Raw genomic sequence first — 18845 nt, forward strand, 5'->3', positions numbered from 1 at the left:
GAAACAGAATCCAGAACTGCTGGCACCCAGCCACCTGCTTTTGACCCTCCCTGCACACCGTGGATATCATTTTCACAATGGAGAGATTTTTGAAGGGGGCTGGATAATTTTCTGACCATCATTCAAGTTTGTAGCTAGGCAATGTCAGACTATGATGGGGCAATCGAATCTCATGCTTCAGGGTATAAGCTGATTATCTTCTGGGGTCAGAGAGGAATTGATGTTAGCCCCTTTCTCCCCCACTGATCAGGTGCATTGTGGGAGGAATTTCTTGCCTTGTTCTGCAATATCATATGTGGGTGGTCACGCTGTTTGGAGTGGCTCAAAACTGTGAGTGCCTACTTCAGAGCAGATTGTCAAAAAACAGGGCAGACATCCCAAACTGGTGGTATGTTCTATAATTAGCCAGAAACAAATGTGAACTCCTGGATCACAATACTGGTCTTATAATGGAGTCACAGACAGTCCCCTTAGATTCTCCACCCTATTTTGCTACCCAGACAAACTGGATTTTGTGATAAAAGGTCACTCAAACCAAAAATCACACCACATCAGGTTACTCCCAGCCCCAAGAGACCAGTCATTTCCCCCAGATCAATTAGTACTCCAGATCTTACACCAAAGACAACACTGGCAGCCAATTCTATAGTAAACTAAGTAAAGGTTTGTTAGTTAAGAAAAGGAAATGAGAGTTATTGAGAGGTTAAAGCAGGTAAAATAAATGCACGGCTGAGTCACGGTTTGTAACTCCAAATGGTGGTAGTGATGTAATAAACAAAATAAACAATCTCCCAAAAGTCGTTTCAGGGTACCCAGATTCTCTCTGGGGATCTCCGCCTTGCATCTGGTACACTTCCCTGTAAGAGTCCAAACAATTCAGAGATGAAGGATCTTTCCTTGAATCCATACATCTAGCATCTTCTCACAGAAAACCAGCTGATAGGGTCACTACCCACGTGGGCTTTTCCTTTGATGACATAGAATGAGGAATGCATTTTGAGTCTTTGACCTCCAATCATCACAAACAGTGACCACTCGTTTTGAAATAAGCTCTTTTCTGTTAGAGTTCTTCATTAGCATTCTACAAGGCTTCTTTCTCCTTTGACAGGTTATTTTGTTACAGAGATCTACCCAATGTAAATGTTTGCTACTACATTATAACAGGATGCAGATACACGAAAACAATGCAAGTAACATCCCATTATTTTTCATGAAGTTTAAACACCAAATACACTCTGATACATTTAACAATCACTTTGATCTATACTAATTCACAAATGAAGTGGCCTGGGGCTTCGGCATGAGCTGGCACCTGGTCCGCCGGTGTCACATTGGCCATTGCCAGAAACAAAGTGCAGAACTAGATGGAGTGGTTGCCTGTGGGATATCTGCAGTCCCTTTCATGGCTGCTTTCCCCAGAGTCTGTGTAATGATACTAGCCAGCACAGGCTGTCAGTCAGTCTGAGAACTAGAGAGAACCACAGAGTCTGTCTGTGTCCAGCAGCCTCAATGAGGAGTCCCCTTCATATTCATTGCGGCCTGTCTCCTCTCCAGAGAGAGGGATAGTGGATGACCTGATCCTGTTTGTTTTCATGTTGGTGGAGGTGCACCCCAATGTACTGCCTCCCAAAGGAAAGATCAATCATTGTGCGGCTGACAGATTGAAAGATTCCCACATTGTCCTTCTCTGACCCATTTTCCAGCTCCTTAGAAGCTGTGTTGGGTATTATGTGTGTTGAGTTGGCATAAAGGCATTTGTGTGTTGGGAAGGAAGCAGACGGGGATTTGACTCAAGGTTCACGGGGGGGGGGAGCACCCTAAGCTTGTACTCCTTTCCACACGGAGCAAGGTGGGCAAGGACTAACCTGACCCTTCCCCATCTTGGCAATGAGCAGCTGGAATGAGGGGGAGAATATCAGTGAAAACAAGACAGGGCCAAAAGCAGCAACTCCAGCTTCGGGGTGCTGCAGGCGTCTCTAGAGTTAACTGTAGGGAGGGGATATTTGGGGGTTGTCTTTCTTCACATTTCTACAAATCATGAAACTTACATAATAGTCTCTCCCCTCTTCCCCCGCACCTCACCCCGCTCCCTTTTGTATATAAAAAAATATCGCCCCATCACTTCGCTGTCTCTCTAACTCCTCCCCTACAACACACAACACCCCCGCACACCTACCCACACAACCTCCGAACCTCAAAATCTGGAGCCCTGATTGCAGAGACTGAGGCTCCTAATTGCACTTTACTTTCCAAAGCCGCATTCGTTTATCATAAAGGGTGCACATTTCCCCTGCTACAGTTTCCACGGCCAGAGGCCCTGAGGGCCAGCTCAGAAATGGAGGGAATTAATTACATTTTTTAAACTCCCCTTCTTTTAAAGTACAGGAGAGAGTGATGAAACGTCCTGGGGGGGGGGGGACTGGGGGACCGCAGAGATGATGCTGGGACAGTGGCAGGAAAGAAGGTGCCTATTATTTCATCCAGGAGGCTCCATTTTACCTTATCCTCAGCGCCCCCCCCAACACACTGAGATCCTCCTTTCCCCCCATGACAAGCAGTCTCCTAAAAGGGTGGAAATTAGGCCAAAGCCTCATAGCACCATGGCCATTATTGACTTACCCTTAAGTGCAAGCTCACGCCAAGCCTGTGACTGATTTGGGGCAGCAGCAAAGAAAAAGGAGATGGGGGGGGGGGGAATTGACAAGAGGGAGGGGAAGGCAAAGCTGTCCATTGCCATGATTGACAGGTAACAGATCTCCCTCCAGATAAAACCTTACAGATGTGGAGTGGGTATTGATTTTTAGTTAGTGATGGTTATGCACTAAGAAGTAATAAATTATAGGAAAGCAAGGTCAAAAAAGGAAAGGTAAAAGGACTTTGCATTCTTAAGGAGGGGATTACTCCATCTGCCCTCAACTTCCCCAAGTTCAAAAGGTTGCTGGAAAATGAGTTGCACCAGTCGGCGTGAAATGCCAGATAGTGCTAGCCTGCCCCCAAGCTGGAGGCCTCTTCTTCACCCCCTCTTGTGGAGGGTGTTCAACACTGGGTGGCTGATGTCAGCTGGGGTGTAAGAATCCAGGGTCCACCTCTTGTTATTTTTGATACAATAGCATCGAGTGATGAGATAAGGATCTCCAACGTACTAGGGTTGTACAAACACATAGGACGAGACAATCCCTGCCCCAACAAGCTCACAGGCTAAATAGACAAGACAGACCAAAAAAGCATTTCACAGTTGGGGAACCATGGAACAGAGAGTTTGAGAGACCTGTCCAAGCTCACATAGTGACTGTGTAACACAGCTGTTAGTACCAGTCCACTACCTGAAACACACCACCACCCTTCTTCCCTTAGAGCCATGTGGGGGCATTCACCTGGAATACACTGCTATCTTCTTAGCCGATGTTCTTGGCCTAAGAGTACCGGGGATCTAGAACAAGAATCCACATCACGGTTCAGGGCACAGAGCTTCAGAATTCTGCTGCTGGCTCCTCTGGGTGCTGATATTCTGGGACCCTTTTGGCTTCTAATATAATAACAGTAATTGCACATCTGTACCTTAGCATCTCATGTCCTAGGATCTCAGAGCTCTTTACAGGCATGTATTAATTCAGGATCTCGACAACCTTGTGTGATAGTATCAATCCCATTTTGCAATGAGGAAACTTTAGAGAAGTTAAGTGGCTGTCCCACGGTGTCACAGAGAGAGAGGAGCAGAGCTGGGAACAGAGCATAGGAGTCTTGTCTTCATCTGCATGAAACTCGGCTGTGATTTTTTGCAGAGATTCGTGCAGGCTTGTCTCCAGTTTCAGCTCTCACAGGTTGGGATAATGTGGGCCTGAGACTTATTTACACTAAGACCACTTCACCTCACTCCATCTCGTCAGAGTGCCTGAAAGTGAGTGTAGTTGTAACTGGTACCCACTTTGAGGCGCTTTTACACTGCCAGAGTGCAAGTGAGGATCAGCCCGAGTTTCACCTTACGTTTTTGAAAGTTCATAAAATTCCTCAAACTCAAAGTGAAAGAAAACCACCCAGGTCCACATGATTTCTACATGCAGCATCTCTGAATTTATACTGTGACCAAATCTTCACTTGTACAGCACTACAAGCACTGGACAGCTCACTAAGGAGTATAGGAGGAGAGAGGAGGTGATATCCTAGCCTTCAGTTAGCTGAGCTATGGCTTTCCAAAAATAATTAACAACAGCCATTTGTGCATCTGCTCCTAGTCATGAATTGAATTTAATATCTCAGTCTGGCCCCACATATGCCTGGGACAGGTGCCCAGAGGTATGTATAATAATAAATAGCCAAGCCACTTAACTCATTGGTTCCTTCTGAGCCAATTCTCCTCATCATGAAGCTCCTGCCGTACCATATGAAATCAGGTTACACTAGACCAGGGGTATCAAACAGACAGTTGGCCAGCCTGATCCAGGCTGCCTGATGTATTTATGTGACTTGCGTGTTCTAATCAGATTCCACTTCAAGCGGAATCTCAGCGTCAGTTTAAAGGGAAAAAGCAGGTTTCTGATCCTCGTGACGGTGAAGAACACTTCCAAATATGAATGGAAGGAAAACCAATGCAGTGTTGCCTTCCTGAGTCTTCAGAGAGCCTGAAACAATGGCTCAGAGAGGTGTAAAATCCCCAGTCCCCTATAAATCTCATTAGACCGTCAAACTTAAATGATCGCACTTTAACGTCAAGATGAACTATTGCATAGCTGATCATTTCAGCAGCTGGAATGTGGAAGGGAGTAGGAGAAAAGCCCCAGGAGGTTGGAAACAGGTGTTGCTGTAAGGGAACATAGAGGGAAGAGCAGAGGAGAGACACAAAGACAAGGAAGAAGGGGTGAAAGGAGGTGGGGAAAGAAGAGAAGTGAAGGGCAGAAATAGTAGTGTAACTAAAAGTTTAGTTAGCATTTAAAAGCCAGATTGATCCCATTGGGCATCCGGTCCAGGACTTAAAGTGGATTTTGGCCCTTTCCACCACAGGAGTTTGAAACCACTGCATTAGTTCATCCTGTCATCTGAAATCAGCTGAGCTCCCAGAGACTGTTAGAGTTCTGGGGGAAGTTAGGGCCCTGCTATCCATGTTGGGGCAAAGATGATAGAAACCCCTGGGATCCCAGGGTGAAGAGCCCCCTTTTCTGTATTTCTGTCCAAATGCATCCGATGAAGTGAGCTGTAGCTCACGAAAGCTTATGCTCTAATAAATTTGTTAGTCTCTAAGGTGCCACAAGTACTCCTTTTCTTTTCTGTATTGTATCTGGAATCAAAGGCTGCAGTATGCGTCTGGAGCCAGAGGGATGGCCTAAAAATATAGGAATTGCAATTCTGGGTTAAACCAGCAATCTGTCTAGTCCAGCAACCTGTCCCCAATACCAGTTTGTTCAGAGAAAGGTGCAAGAAACCCTGCAGTAGCAGTTATGGGATAACCTGCTCCCAGAGAAATTTCCCTGCTAATCCCCAACAGCTACAGGCTGGCGTAAGCCATGATGCAGGAGGGTTTACATCCCTTTCCAAAAATGTTGTGGGAAAAGGCAATGAAGTTCTTGGTGATACATATAGCTAAAGTGTGGACAGCTCCATATAGTATGTACAGGGCTTTAGGACATATAGCACTCACTGCTGCTGGCTTTGTGATGCCCTGGCTCACACAGCCTGGGGCTGAAATAATGTGCGAGGATGAGGAGGAACTCTGAACCCCCAGCCCAGTAGACCCCCGGGATAGGGGTTATACTGATTTTCCAGCTGATAGGCTGACACCCTCTCCAATCCCCAATCACTTCCTTCTCCACAGGGGTCCAGCCATTGCTGATCTGTGAATCAACGCTCAGACAAATCCCCGAGAAGGGACTCAGCCTGCCCGAGTCGGGAGGTGATGCTACGTCCAGGGAAAAGGTCTTTGCTGGACTCCTGAGTCCTTCCAGGGGAGGGGGAGGGTGAAAAAGCAAATGTCAATCTGCCCCCCCCCCATCATTCAGGATAAGCTCCTGACTTAGCGAGGGCAGGGAGGGGAGGAGGGCGATGGGGTTGAGTAGAGAGGGAAATAGCTGTTCTATGGAATCCCCCCTTGTGTCATTCCAAAGAATGAACCCTCTGCACAAAAACTCCCCAGGCCACCGGCAGGGGATAAAGGGCTCGTTCTGCCTCTTGCTGAGCTGCAACTATTTTCAATTTGCCACTTTAATTGATGTCAATAAGGTTATGCTAAATGTGGAGATTTTCAACATTTCTGCTCTCGAGCTCCACGCTGGCTCCCAAGGTGACCGCTGCCCACCCCCGGGCGAGCTGCCAGCACAAACGCCACAAGCCTGCACTTACTCAGTGACAGGTGACGAGATCAGCCCAGATGCGTCAAAGACAGCTCTCCTCCCCTCAGCTCCTGGTCAGGGCTCCCGGCCTGCAAACACTTACACACTTTACAACCATGAGGAACCTCACTGATTTCAATAGGGCTGCGTGTGGTAGTAAAGTTAAGCAGGTGCTCAAGGGTTTGTAGGATCAGGGCCCCAGTTCCTATCCCTATAAGCAAACTGACTCGCTCCATCCTGCTCCTGTTTGCCTTACAAACACCTCTCTTCTAACAGGCATTTTCTCTGCAAAATGAACCAACTGTGGTTACAGTCTCAAAGTAGTAAGATAGTTTAGGTGCAGCCTTAATTACATTTTACAGCCAAGGATAATACTGAGATGGGCTGAGCTACTACCAGCAATTTAACCCCCTTTCCTTTACCTGTGCTTTTGGATAGGGGGTGGGCGAGTTCAAATCCCCAGATCAAAACCTTCTCTTCCAGGTTGGATCCAAAACCAGGAGGTTACTATTCAGATCTGGTTCAGATAGGAGCCCAAGATAGAAGAAATCTCATGATTTTTATTCTATCTTTATTTGAACTTATTCTCCAGGGTCTTCAGTCTGGCACTTTTTGGCAAATGTAAACTGACTTAAAATCCATCATAGATATTGGCTGTCACAAGACCACTTGGAGGCAGATCCTGCTGGATCTAAGCATGCTCTCTTCATTTGCCCATCAACAATACTTTCTCCTTTTGCTTCCCCAGGTGATGAGCATCCTAAGCAACCCGAGCGGCGTTCCACCACAGCCCCAGGCCGATTTCTCCATCTCTCCCCTCCACGGTGGTTTGGACACCACCAACTCCATCTCTGCCAGCTGCAGCCAGCGGAGCGACTCCATCAAGTCTGTTGACAGCCTCCCCACCTCGCAGTCCTACTGCCCTCCCACCTACAGCACCACTGGTTATAGCGTGGACCCCGTGGCCAGCTACCAGTACGGACAGTATGGACAAAGTGAGTATCGATCCCACCAGAAAGTCGGCTGGACTTAAGCAGAGTTAGGTGCGGGTGGGAGTTGGGGTAGAGAAACCAGCAGTCAGATAGGGTGTTGGCTCTGCCTTCAGGAATGGATTCCCATGGATGTTTGTACAGAGAATCATTCTTTAGGGTCTAACCGAACAGACATCGTCCCGCTCTCTCCATGCTCTGTACAGGGTCCCCACTCATTTGCCATCTATTGGAAAAGTCTGAATGAAAGATATTGAATAGAAATATTTATATTGTAAGAGAAGGAGGTGTACCTCCAGGATCCCTCTGCTTCCCCATCTCCTACTCCTGCTCCCTCAAAGACCCTAGATCATGGTGACCCTGCTTCTGTCCAAGGAGAGTTAGACATGGCTAACATGACATCACTAGCCAAGGGACCGAGCTCAGCTGCACAGACATTAGCCCACCAACCCAACCTGTCAATAAAAATATAGGGTAGATATCAGCACAGCTTGAATCAATCATTAGAAAAACACATTTGATGCACACCACAGATCCTCAGCTGCCAAAACCATCCCATTCAAACAATTCACAGTCCCTGTCACTCAGTTCTGACCCAGCTGCCAACTCCCCCACCATCTCTCTAAGATAGATGCTTAAGGTGACAAAACCTCTCAGCTCTGGGGCTTCCTCAACCAGAGGAGACTCATGCCAAACACACGGAGGTGGGATACATGGCCACTTTGCTACTACACATGCAGCCCTATTGGGAACAGAATCCAAGCAGCAAAGAAACAAAAACGAAAGAGAGAGTTTCTCTAGCCTTTTCATTATGAATTACACTCCATGTCAGCAGGTACAGGTTGTGCAGGTAGGTTCTGGAATTTTGGGTGCTTTGAATGCAACCACCCCCTTCCAAATTTGCATAGTAATTATTGTTGTTATTGCCTCCATTTGGCCTCAAGGATGGGGATGGGCGGTTGGATGAATGGAGGTAATGCCTTTCCCAACATTCAGAAATTGCTGACTGTGGAGAAGGGGTTCTGATGTTAAAATCCGTTCTGACAGGGGGAAATTGCCAGGCATGTGTGTGTTTCACAGGCGACATCATATCCAGAAGTCCCAGCACGGGTGGAATTGAAGTGTCCATTCCAAGCCTGGTGCCAGTTCCAAACCTTAGTGTCTCATAGCCCCTGGGTCTTTTATGCCTCCAGCCCACCATTTTCCTTGTGACCAAGGCAGGCCTGGTCTATCAAATCTCACCGGTTGCTTCAGTCAAGAAAAATGCTGAAAGAGTGTGTGTGTGTATATGTAGCAGAGGTGTGCCAGCCTCTCAAGAAGGTTTTGTATGGGAATCTGTGACTCTTACTGGGCAACACTGGGGATTGGTTAGTTTGGCAAAACCTTGTCAGCCAGGTTTGGTTCTAGGAAACTTAGAGATAGGCCAGAGTCAGAATCCTGGGTGTGAACACAGTCAAACTTTTGTGAAATTTAGATCTGGAACTGAACCCCGCTGTGACTTATTTGAGCCCCCAACATTTGAGGGCTGGGGGAATGGCTCATCTCGGCAACAAAACAAAACCTGTGTAAAGCACTCTGAGCATCCTCTGTGGCGAGGCTGGTGCCAAGGGTCTGCCACCTCAACCAAGGTTCACTGACATCAAGTGGAATCTATCCGTGGGCTATGGATCAGGCCCAAAAGACAGCGGTTGGGAGGGTCAGTTTCACCTCTAGAATGGCTGGGTCACAAAAACACTAGAGACACTGGCAGAGGGCTCACCTGCCGGTGTTAAACTAATAATAAGTGTGTGTTGTGAGAGAGTGACCCGCAATGGGTTAAAGGTGCATCCTCTTCCTCCCCTAGCTCTCCCGCATGCCCATGGCTTGTCCTCGTTGACCTTTCCTTCCATTCAGCCATGGCTTTTTATTCCCCCCTCCGTCACAGCCCTTTAATGTCTTTAACTTCTATGGCTAAATGAGAACCGGCTGTGGCAGCAGACAGGATCAATAGCTGCTTCCCCCTCGCCCCTCCTCTTTTTGTTTTTAGGGAGCTTGATCTGCGACCCCTTGACCTTCCCCTCACTTCTGGATGCAAGGCTGGACACACGTGCTATTGATAAAAATCTTAAACAAATTCCAATACCATGTATTTCCAATAAAGATCCCTTCGGGCAGGACGTTAGTCACACCCCATGTGTGTAAAAAAAAAGGGGGGGGATAAAATTTTAAAATAAAAAGGAGTTGAGAAAAGACAAGCAAAAGATCAAAAAGGAGGAGAAAAGAGAAAGAAATGCTTGTCTTGTTTTTCTGCAGGAATTCTTATTTGGGGCTCTCTGTGTTTATGAAACCATCCGCTCAAATACCTTGATATTCTTTTATTTGTCTCCCCTTTTTTGTTTCTGTCTCGTGTCTCCCTCTTTTCTGCAGAGTGTTTAGACTTTCATCCAATTTCAAAGTCTGGTTTTGAGCTTACGGTTCAATCCACCGGGCGTGGTTTGCAGTGGGAACGTTTTCCGGTTTATTTCAATCAGAACCCGGTCTCCCAAACATTCTGTGCCCAGCAGCAAATCTCGTACGATTGACAGAGTTAGACCAGATGTGCCGCGCTCCCCAGAGACATTCAGGTAGCCAGCCACAAAGGGTCCCTTCCTGTTGCCGAGGTGAAGGTAGGGTGAGAAGCTTTTAACACACACACACACACACACACACAGACAACCTCCACCACTTCTTCCCATTGCTGGGAACTGGATTCACTCTCAGTCAGATAAGCCAGTGAAGTCCAACTGTTCCCTGTGTAATACTCCTGCCTTTCAATTGGGTGCTGGATAGCAACTGTGGCCACAAACCAACAGTATGTGTGTTAAAATCAGAGGCATTTGAAGCTGCAAAATCCTAAAAAAATATATATGATGCCCTGTACCGAGCCTGCTCAGAAGCCCATTGACTTTAATAGGGTTTGGATCAGGTCCATAGAGAACATGATCTATCTGTCTATCTAAGAGATACTGAGCACATGCAATACCTGGTATAGTCAATGAGAACTGTGGGTAGTCAGCACCAGGCATATACACACACACACCCGCTTGTACACACTCCTGCGCATTTCTTTTTGTTTTGATTTCCACTCTGTATTAAACCAGCTCTAATTTCTGGCAGGGAATGACCCACTTCCCCGTGAGCCCTTCCCAGAGGCACAGAAAGAGATTGATGGGTGGCTTTGGTTGGTTGGTTAGTTGGTTGGTTGGTTTTTAATAATAATACCATCACATTTCTATCCTTAAGTGATGACCAAAACAGGAAGAGCAACTTCTGACCAACCTTCAGAACGTACTAATTTCCCAGGAGAATTAACGTTCCCAGCTTTTCCTCCCTCCGCAAGTACGTGTCGGAGTCCATGCCTTGCACAAATGTCAGCATGTGTGGGGGGATATACATAAGGATGGATGCACAGAACCAGCATAGACACAAATACACACACACACACATGCACACATGCACACACACACACAGAGTACTCTTAACTGTATGGGCAATTTGGCCATGTGTCAGGAATGAATGTGGTCTACTAGTCCATCTCACATGTAAACACTCCCTAACACACATGCACCGCAGCACAAATATACAGGGCTAAGCCTTAAGACCAAGCAAACTAGGGACATGGGAATCTCATTCTTCCGAGATCTTCCGCGCACCCCAATCCACCCCCCATTTCCCAGTCTTGTGGTCCCATCAGACTCCAGTGCTGGTGGGCCACCTCAGGGGCTGAACTCCCTAACAGGCCTCATGATGCCCTTCACACTGCAATGTAACTTTATCTTGTGCCTGAGTCCATTTGCCGCCCAAGCCATGAACACTCATACACAGAGGCAATACACAGCATGTTCTGTCCCAGCCGGTGGGGAGCAGGGGTGCCAGATTAATGTGGTCCTTACAGTTCCCAGAGGCCGGAGCCATGCTAATGATGCCGGTGATGGAACGCAGAAGCGTGAAAGGAATTCTAATAGATATGACAAGTCTAATAAGAATTTGTGTCTGGAAGGGACCCCCTTTGGGGCAGGCATCTGACAAGATGTTGATGGCTGAAATTTGTTTACTCATTGGCACCGATGGTACGTCTCCTGCCAGCTCCTTATTAATCTAATTTGAGACATTATAGCTAGTGAGAGGGAGAGACTTTTGACTGAAGCTCTGCTAATGAGCGGTGTCACCATCCTGCCCTTTCCCTCTTCCCCTTCAGTCCATGGGGCGGTCTGTTGAGCTGGAACTTAGTCACAACTTGGGATATGGAGTCCCCGGATCACCTCGGGAGTTGCCAATGTGTCTTCCATGATGATGATCAACAGAGACTTCTCCCAGAACGGGAGGAAGGAGGCGAGGAATGAAACTATCAGAGATGTATCAACATACGGTGTCTGGGTCAGATTCTAATCTCACTCACACTGGGCTAGCCCCATTGAAACTAGTGAAATAATTTACACCTGCGTAACTCAGATCAGTGGTGGACTCTGTGGCTATGAGGAAACACAGGGAGTTGAGCATGGAGATCTCTGCATTCACCCAGCGCTCCTACCAGCTGTTGTCCTCTTCAGCCTTCATCCTTGGGCAGCTCCCCAGGAGATTCCATTGTCTATGGGAGATGGGGAATTCTTGTGTTTTTTCCAGACATTTTCACTAGTTTTGGGGAAGATGAGTGAATCTGTAGCAACGTGTGCAAAGTTCTGTGAAGGCAACCGCTGCATTTAGCTCCAGCAGGGTCTCCTCTTCTGTCAGGCTGCTCTAGCAGGGGCTGAGTCTATCTGTCTGTGACTCCCCTCCCATGGTGGGGCCAGCCTGTTTGCAACTCTCTCGGCGACAGGCCTGTCTCTCGGTGACTGCCCCCCGCGGCACGGCCCACCTGTCTGTGACTCCCTCAGTAGCCAGGTCCGTCTGTAACTAACCTAATGGCGGGGTCTGTCTCTCTCCCCCAACCACCACAGAGGATTCCTTTGTGTTTGTGACGCCGCCTTCTCCACAGCGGGGCATGCACGTCTCCAACTCCCTGTGTGGTGATGCCCATGTGTCTGTGACTCCCCCCTGTGGCAGGGTCTGTCTGTCTGTGACTGCTCCCCATGGTGGGGCATGTGTGTCTACAACACCCCCTGCACCAAGGCTCATGGGTCTGCAGCTCCGCCCTATGGCTGGGCCTGTCTGTTGGCGATTCCCCTTGTGGCAGGGCTTGTTTATTATCCTCTTTTAAATGGACCTAAAATGCCTCATGCCCCCCAATCCCAATCCTCATGCTGTGTTTTTTTTTCACTCCCTTTTCCCCCACAGCTGCTGTCGACTATTTGGCCAAGAATGTGAGCCTGTCTACACAGCGCAGGATGAAGCTGGGAGAACATTCAGCTGTGCTGGGCCTCCTACCGGTAGAGACAGGCCAGGCTTACTGAAGAGTCCATCTGTGCCAACAACCCACTCCAGCAACCTGGTACCACCGGAGAAAACACCACCAGCAGCTTTCCAGGGTTCCACCTCTGCCCGGACCCCGCTCCTTTCCAAATCCCCACCACTCTGCACGAATGCAAGCTGTGAAGGAGATGGAAAAGAGGGGGGAGGGCTCTCCATGTATCCAGTTCCTTACCAAGCACTCTTCTAAGATGCTAACCCGCCTCTTTAACCGTGACTCCTTCTGTGGCCAGAGACAATGGGTTGGATACATTTATTAACCCTAATGTTCATGCCCTCCCTCCAGCCCACCTGGTCAGCTTGGCATACTGCCCACACTTAATGACTTTCCATTGATCTCGGTAGTTGGCACAGTCAATGCTGAATTTCTTTTTCCATTGTGAAATATATATTTTTATTTTCCTCCCTCTTTTTTATTGTAGTAACTTGGTGGACATTGTATAGAAGGAGTAACCAAGCTGATCACTAAGGGTGATGTCATTCGGGACCAAAAGACCTTTGGACCAAATATAAGAAGGTGTTTAAAAAACAAATGAAAGTTACAGCAAGCCTGCCCACCTCCCACGCTGCTGATAGGATCCCGTAGCAAGGAAAAAGTAGGCAGGGATGTTGCTCCACATGGGAGGGATTCAATAGATGCTATAAATGTTCCAATGCTCCTGGGACCTTTGGAAAGCATAAATGTAAATTGTTGAGCGGGGTTATGAGAATTTGGGGGCAGGTATGAGCCACGCTCACTTTTCCTCTTAGGGACCAACTAGATCCTGACAGGATGGTGTGGGGCTGGCTGAAAACCACTTGCATCCAATAGCAGCAGGAGATTCAGTAGGAAATGTTGGCACATGTGCTTGAGGAGGGCTGGCGTGGACAGTGTTTGGGCCAGGTGGTGTCTGACTGGGCAGAGTGAGAACTGAACAAGGACCTTCTTTCTTTCGCTCAGCGAGTTTGATCCTGGCAGTGTGGGAGAGTGACTGTGTATGTCGGCAAGGGAGGTGCACTGCCTAATGGTGCTGTAGCTGAGCCTGGGTCTGGCCTAGCTGGAGACACTTCAGCTTTCAGAACTGGGTCCTTCTGCTGCTAGAACATGATTGAAATGAAATGAGACTCTTTCTGAAGGAGCCTGTCAGGGATGTCTCCCGTCAAGCGAAGGCCTGAGGGACAAGTTAGTCGCTGGGATGGAGGAGGTGCATTAGCTAAGGCACAGTGCCACACAAAACTGGAATGTGCATCATGAACTGGGGAGACAGAGGGCTGTAGGAATGGTCTGACCACGACAGTCTGTCTCCAACTGGCCAGAGAGAGAGGGAGGCATAAACCCACATAATGCCCCTGTTTGTGCTGTACTGGACAGTAGAGGAAAGACTCTTGTGCCCTTATGCACACAACTCTTTATTTCCCAATCTACCAGGATAAGTATTTGTCTCTTACCTTAAGTAACTCGTCCTTTTCACCATCCTCTGGTCCTTTTCTGGACAGGTTGGTCTCTTGGTCTCTTCTCTTCATATTTCTGTGTTGTTTATTTTGGAGGTGCTTTCTCTCTAGGCCTCAGATTTTGTTGTTGTTCAGATTTGCCTCCCTCTTTTCTGTAGCATACAGCACTCTTTCCTCTGTACCAACCCATGATCCTGCTCAGCTCAATGTTCAGATAAACCCAGCTGGGAATAACAAGTTATATATGAGTCACGAACCATGTGGAGTTTGTACAATTTATTTATATGGTGTGGTAACAATCTTCACTCCCCCCGATAAAATGCTGTAGCAGATCCCTAAACATTTAGACTTTCTTCACTCTCTGATTGCATTTAAATGACTCACCTCCAAGAACACACTTCTGTTTACTCATCACCCTGAAGAGGATGGGGAAAGCTGCCATTGAAACAACCCATCCTGCTCCTTTCCTTTAAATGAACTTGTGCCAGCCAGTGATTAATTTGTGAGGTCCAACGTTCAGTGGATTGGCAGCAGATGCTGCATGCTGGGTCAGTCAGATACAACTTTCTGGTGTCTATATTGGACGTATCTTCAGTGGAGTTGAGAGATGTGGGGGGACCTAGTTGCTACCTCCCAGTGACAGAGGATTAAAGGGCGAGTGAGGGGGGCGGATTTCTTCCCTGCATCCTTCAGCTTCTTCTTTTTGCATTTCCCTCAAACCATCAGTCCTGTCTTTACACCTGAAGCAGCATCTTCTGGGCTATTTCAGGCTTTCTGGTGCCTTGCCTTTGGCTGCATTTTATAGTTAACCACAAAGTTGCCAACTCCCGTGGACATGGCAACCCACATGGGCAAATTGCCAGTTCTTAGCCAAAGCAGATTTTTGCTTCATGGGTTGCTCTGTATTGCATCAGACACCGTCCATGGCTTTCGTCCAGCCCACTGCTTCACTGGGATTTGTTGTTCCGAACTCCTGGAAGCATTTTAACACACAAGATTCATCTCTCTTATTTATACACAAACACTGCTGTCCAGTTGCTGGGATGCTAACAATTGCACACAGAATCCTCTGCAATGATTTGTACAGGGAATCCAAATCCCTCCTTTTACTTGTCCAACTGTGCAACAAATAAAATGGTGATTCCAGGCTTTCCCCTCGACTACAGGAGAATTTCCTGGGATCACAGAACTTCCTAGTTCTTGCATTTCACAATGCCATTTCCAAGACTAAATACTGCATATAAAGCGGAAGTTGATGAGGACAAGAATCCTGGTTTCTTAGAGGTTACTAGCGAACTGAGATATGATAGACAAGAGGTGTTGCCCAAAGCTAGCGTTATAGAAAAGGAAAATGGAGAGTTATGTGCTTTTGGTTTGGATCTGAAATGAGGAAGAGCAACTTTTGAATCCCACTTCTGGCTTGACTGTCCCTCAGAGTAAATATAACAACATTTTTCAGAGTAGCAGCTGTGTTAGTCTGTATCCGCAAAAAGAAAAGGAGTACTTGTGGCAACTTAGAGACTAACAAATTTATTTGAGCATAAGCTTTCGTGAGCTACAGCTCACTTCATCAGATGCATGCAGTGGAAAATACAGTGGGGAGATTTTATATAAATAGAGAACATGAAACAATGGGTGTTACCATACACACTGTAACGAGAGTGATCAGGTCAGGTGAGCTACCAGCAGGAGAGAAATATAATAACATTATTATCCCAACCACATCTAACCTGGAGAATCAAAGGAACATCTGGAAACAAAGCAGATGCTAGGGTGTTTCTATGAGATAGTCCATGGGGTCAGTGACTGAAACATCCATTTTAACCTGCTCTAATACCTCATGGTTACCTGCGGGTTTTGAACAGACACCGGTAAGTACTGCTGCAGCAATAGAACATGTGCATTTGGGGATGTAGCTGTATGCCATGAGCTGCATTAATCAGCAAAAAATATTGACAGCTCAGTGACCCAAGAAGCACCAAAGAAGGGCTGTCATGCCTTAGAAATGTACAAACTGGTATGTCTTGGTGCTGTTAGGAAATGTAATGTACAGAGGGAAAATGTTAGTCCCCTGTATTAAATGAGCATTGTTATCACTGCAGCCAGTCAAAAAGCTCTAATCATATCCCAAGTCCTAAAAGCCATTTTATACTTCAACTAATTAAAGCCATTTTTGACCAAACTGATTTCTTGTCATCTGCTACATGTTACAACCAGCAGGAAAGACCCAACTTGTAACGAGAAACGGTTGGCCAATGATGTCGCCCACAGAAAGGTGCACTTCCTCTTTTCCCTGCCTTGTTTTCTTGTGTACTTGTGTGTGCATATATACAAAAGCAAGAGACACACAACCGCTCCCAGTCTGTAAGATGGCCCCCAACAACATACAGCAGGTTCTAGTAGTGGGTATGTTGTTAACAGACAACTTCAGTTAAGCTAAGAGCCAGAGTGCAGGAGCCTAAGATAAAGAGTCTGAAAAAGAGGGATCATTATAGAAATCTGTTTACCAGTTACCTTCACCAGAAAGTCCACGAACATCCTGGCTGCTGCTGTAAATAGAGTTCTGAGAGGAATATGAAAAACGCTCCATGCGAATAGCTATTCTCTGACCCTCTCCCTGAGGTCGCACTTATGTACATTAGTTGGATATTTGGTCATGTGCTGTATGTTTATAGAAAGTTGAGTTTTTTTATATACTAAAAACACAGTGAGTGCTGTGCTTAGTTTAAAAAAAACGGGGCAAATGGTAGAAATTTGCATATTGTGTGTTTTCAAAATACATTCCAGAATCTTTGGGGTGGGATGGGCTTGTTTTTGTGTGGGGGGGGTGTTTTTTTTTGTGTTTTAATTTTTTTAAGGTACATTAATGTATGAAAGTCAAAAGGTTTTGTTTTGTTTTTGTTTTGTTTTATGGATTGCCAACCTCAGTTCTGCTGAAAAAAAAAGAGAAACTTGGGGGATGAGGTGGGGAAGCAAAATGGAGGGAGAGATGTCCTAAAGGCGAAGCGCTAGGAAGGGTGGAACCGCGGCTCTTGGCAACGGGCAAGCATTGGACTCACAGGAGCCTGGAGAACGCCTGGCCAGAGTCACTTGAAGTGAAACGAACTGGCCTTGAGCAGACATTCCAATCATGGGGACGCAAGGACACCTGGGAACCCAAACAAATCCCGCGCTTAATAAAACAAACCAACTGAAGGACACATTCAATGGACATTCTCTCAGGTTGATTTTTTCCCATGCCTGTGAACATGATCCTTGTGGGAAAAGAAGTAACGGATTTGCTCTATCTCCCCACCCACCGGCACCATTCCAAGACCATGCTGGTCACTATCTCACCATGTTCTGCAGCTCAGCAGATTAGCCCCTGTTGCTCAGAGACTTTGTGTATTTAATGCTTCTAACCCATCACCCCTAACACCTCCATATACCCATCTGGGGAATATCTACATAGCACTATAGAACATTCCTTATTCCTAGTAACTGCGGATATGTTGCTTCTGTGTTTGACTCATAGCCATTTTGCTCCATGTGTATGCGTGTGTGTGTGTGAGTGTGTGTGCGTGTGTGTGTGTGTGTGTGTGTATATATATAATCGCACCATAATTTATTCAGCTATATGGAGTAGTAGAATAGAAAGAGAAACTGGTATTTGCTTTAACTACCTGCTGCCTGTAGGTGTCTCTCTGTAACTCAGGCATAACTGTTATACATTAAAAAAAAAAAGAATTAAAAGTGTCTTTGGAGGAATTAGTTCATTCACTTCACTATGTGTCACACAATAAAATGGGTGCTGCATGACAAAGATCTTGGAGTTTTATGGGTATTTGGTCTAAAAATAGGGTCATTTGAAAGTGAGGGGCAACTCAGGCCCTACATACCTAATTTAATCATATTAACACACATTATGAAATGCAAAGAAATGCATTTTCACAAAGTGGTTGTTTTTATAGCACCAACAACACACTGATTTAACCTCTCCTTCATAGCAGTGGGTTCATTAGCCACACACTTCTCAGAGCCAGCAGGGGCTCAGATACCATGATGATGGGTACAGCATAAGACTCTAAATAGTTAACTAGAGGGGGAGTCAAAAATATTCCATAGAAGGTTGTTTTGTTGTTGTTCTTTTTTAACTTTTGGGGTTTGGTTTTGTTTTGCTTTTTAATGGAAAATGGCTTTTCGTTGAATGAGAAATTTTCACCAAAAATTGTTTTTTGTAGAAAATTATACATTTTTTGCTGGCAACCACAATTTTTATTTTCAAGGCGATTAGCAGGTTTATGTATTTGTTTGTTTGTTTGTTATTCAACCAAAACATTCTTAAAAATTCTACAAAAAGTTTTATCAACAATTTTCATTTGCATCAAAATTTTCAAAGGTGAAAAAAAATATTTCCCAACCAGGTCTAGACATAACCACTGCTTTTTGTGCACAAACAAATGTATTTTGGCTTGGCAAGGCGCCATGTGAGCTGAATATGTTGTTGAACAAAAACCACCATTTTAATTTCAGTGCCAGTCAAGAAACTGGAGTTTGCTCAATGGAAAAGTACAAAATCAATGGGAGGAAAAGTATTTTCAAGTTTCTAACCGGGAATCACAAATGATGGAATAAGTGGCTCGTGGGATTGGCAATTGGGAATGGAGCATTTCACCTCTAAATCAAATACAGAAGATAGAGG

General features: G+C 46.2%; 1 protein-coding gene across 4 annotated transcripts in view; it reads left to right on the plus strand.

The window, feature by feature from the left end:
* The window catches only part of PAX7 (paired box 7), a 153777-nt gene extending 135818 nt beyond the window's left edge, over window positions 1–17959 (plus strand). For all 4 annotated transcript variants that reach the window (XM_038377128.2, XM_038377125.2, XM_038377127.2 and 1 more), the window contains exons 8-9: window positions 7069–7315; window positions 12602–17959. In XM_038377128.2, the coding sequence (XP_038233056.1) occupies window positions 7069–7315; window positions 12602–12717 (363 nt within the window). In that variant the 3' untranslated portion in view covers window positions 12718–17959. The remainder of the gene's footprint in view (window positions 1–7068; window positions 7316–12601) is intronic.
* The last annotated feature ends 886 nt before the right edge of the window (window positions 17960–18845 follow it).

The sequence above is a fragment of the Dermochelys coriacea genome, chromosome 18, assembly GCF_009764565.3.
Source record: "Dermochelys coriacea isolate rDerCor1 chromosome 18, rDerCor1.pri.v4, whole genome shotgun sequence".
In the NCBI taxonomy this organism is placed as follows: domain Eukaryota; kingdom Metazoa; phylum Chordata; order Testudines; family Dermochelyidae; genus Dermochelys; species Dermochelys coriacea.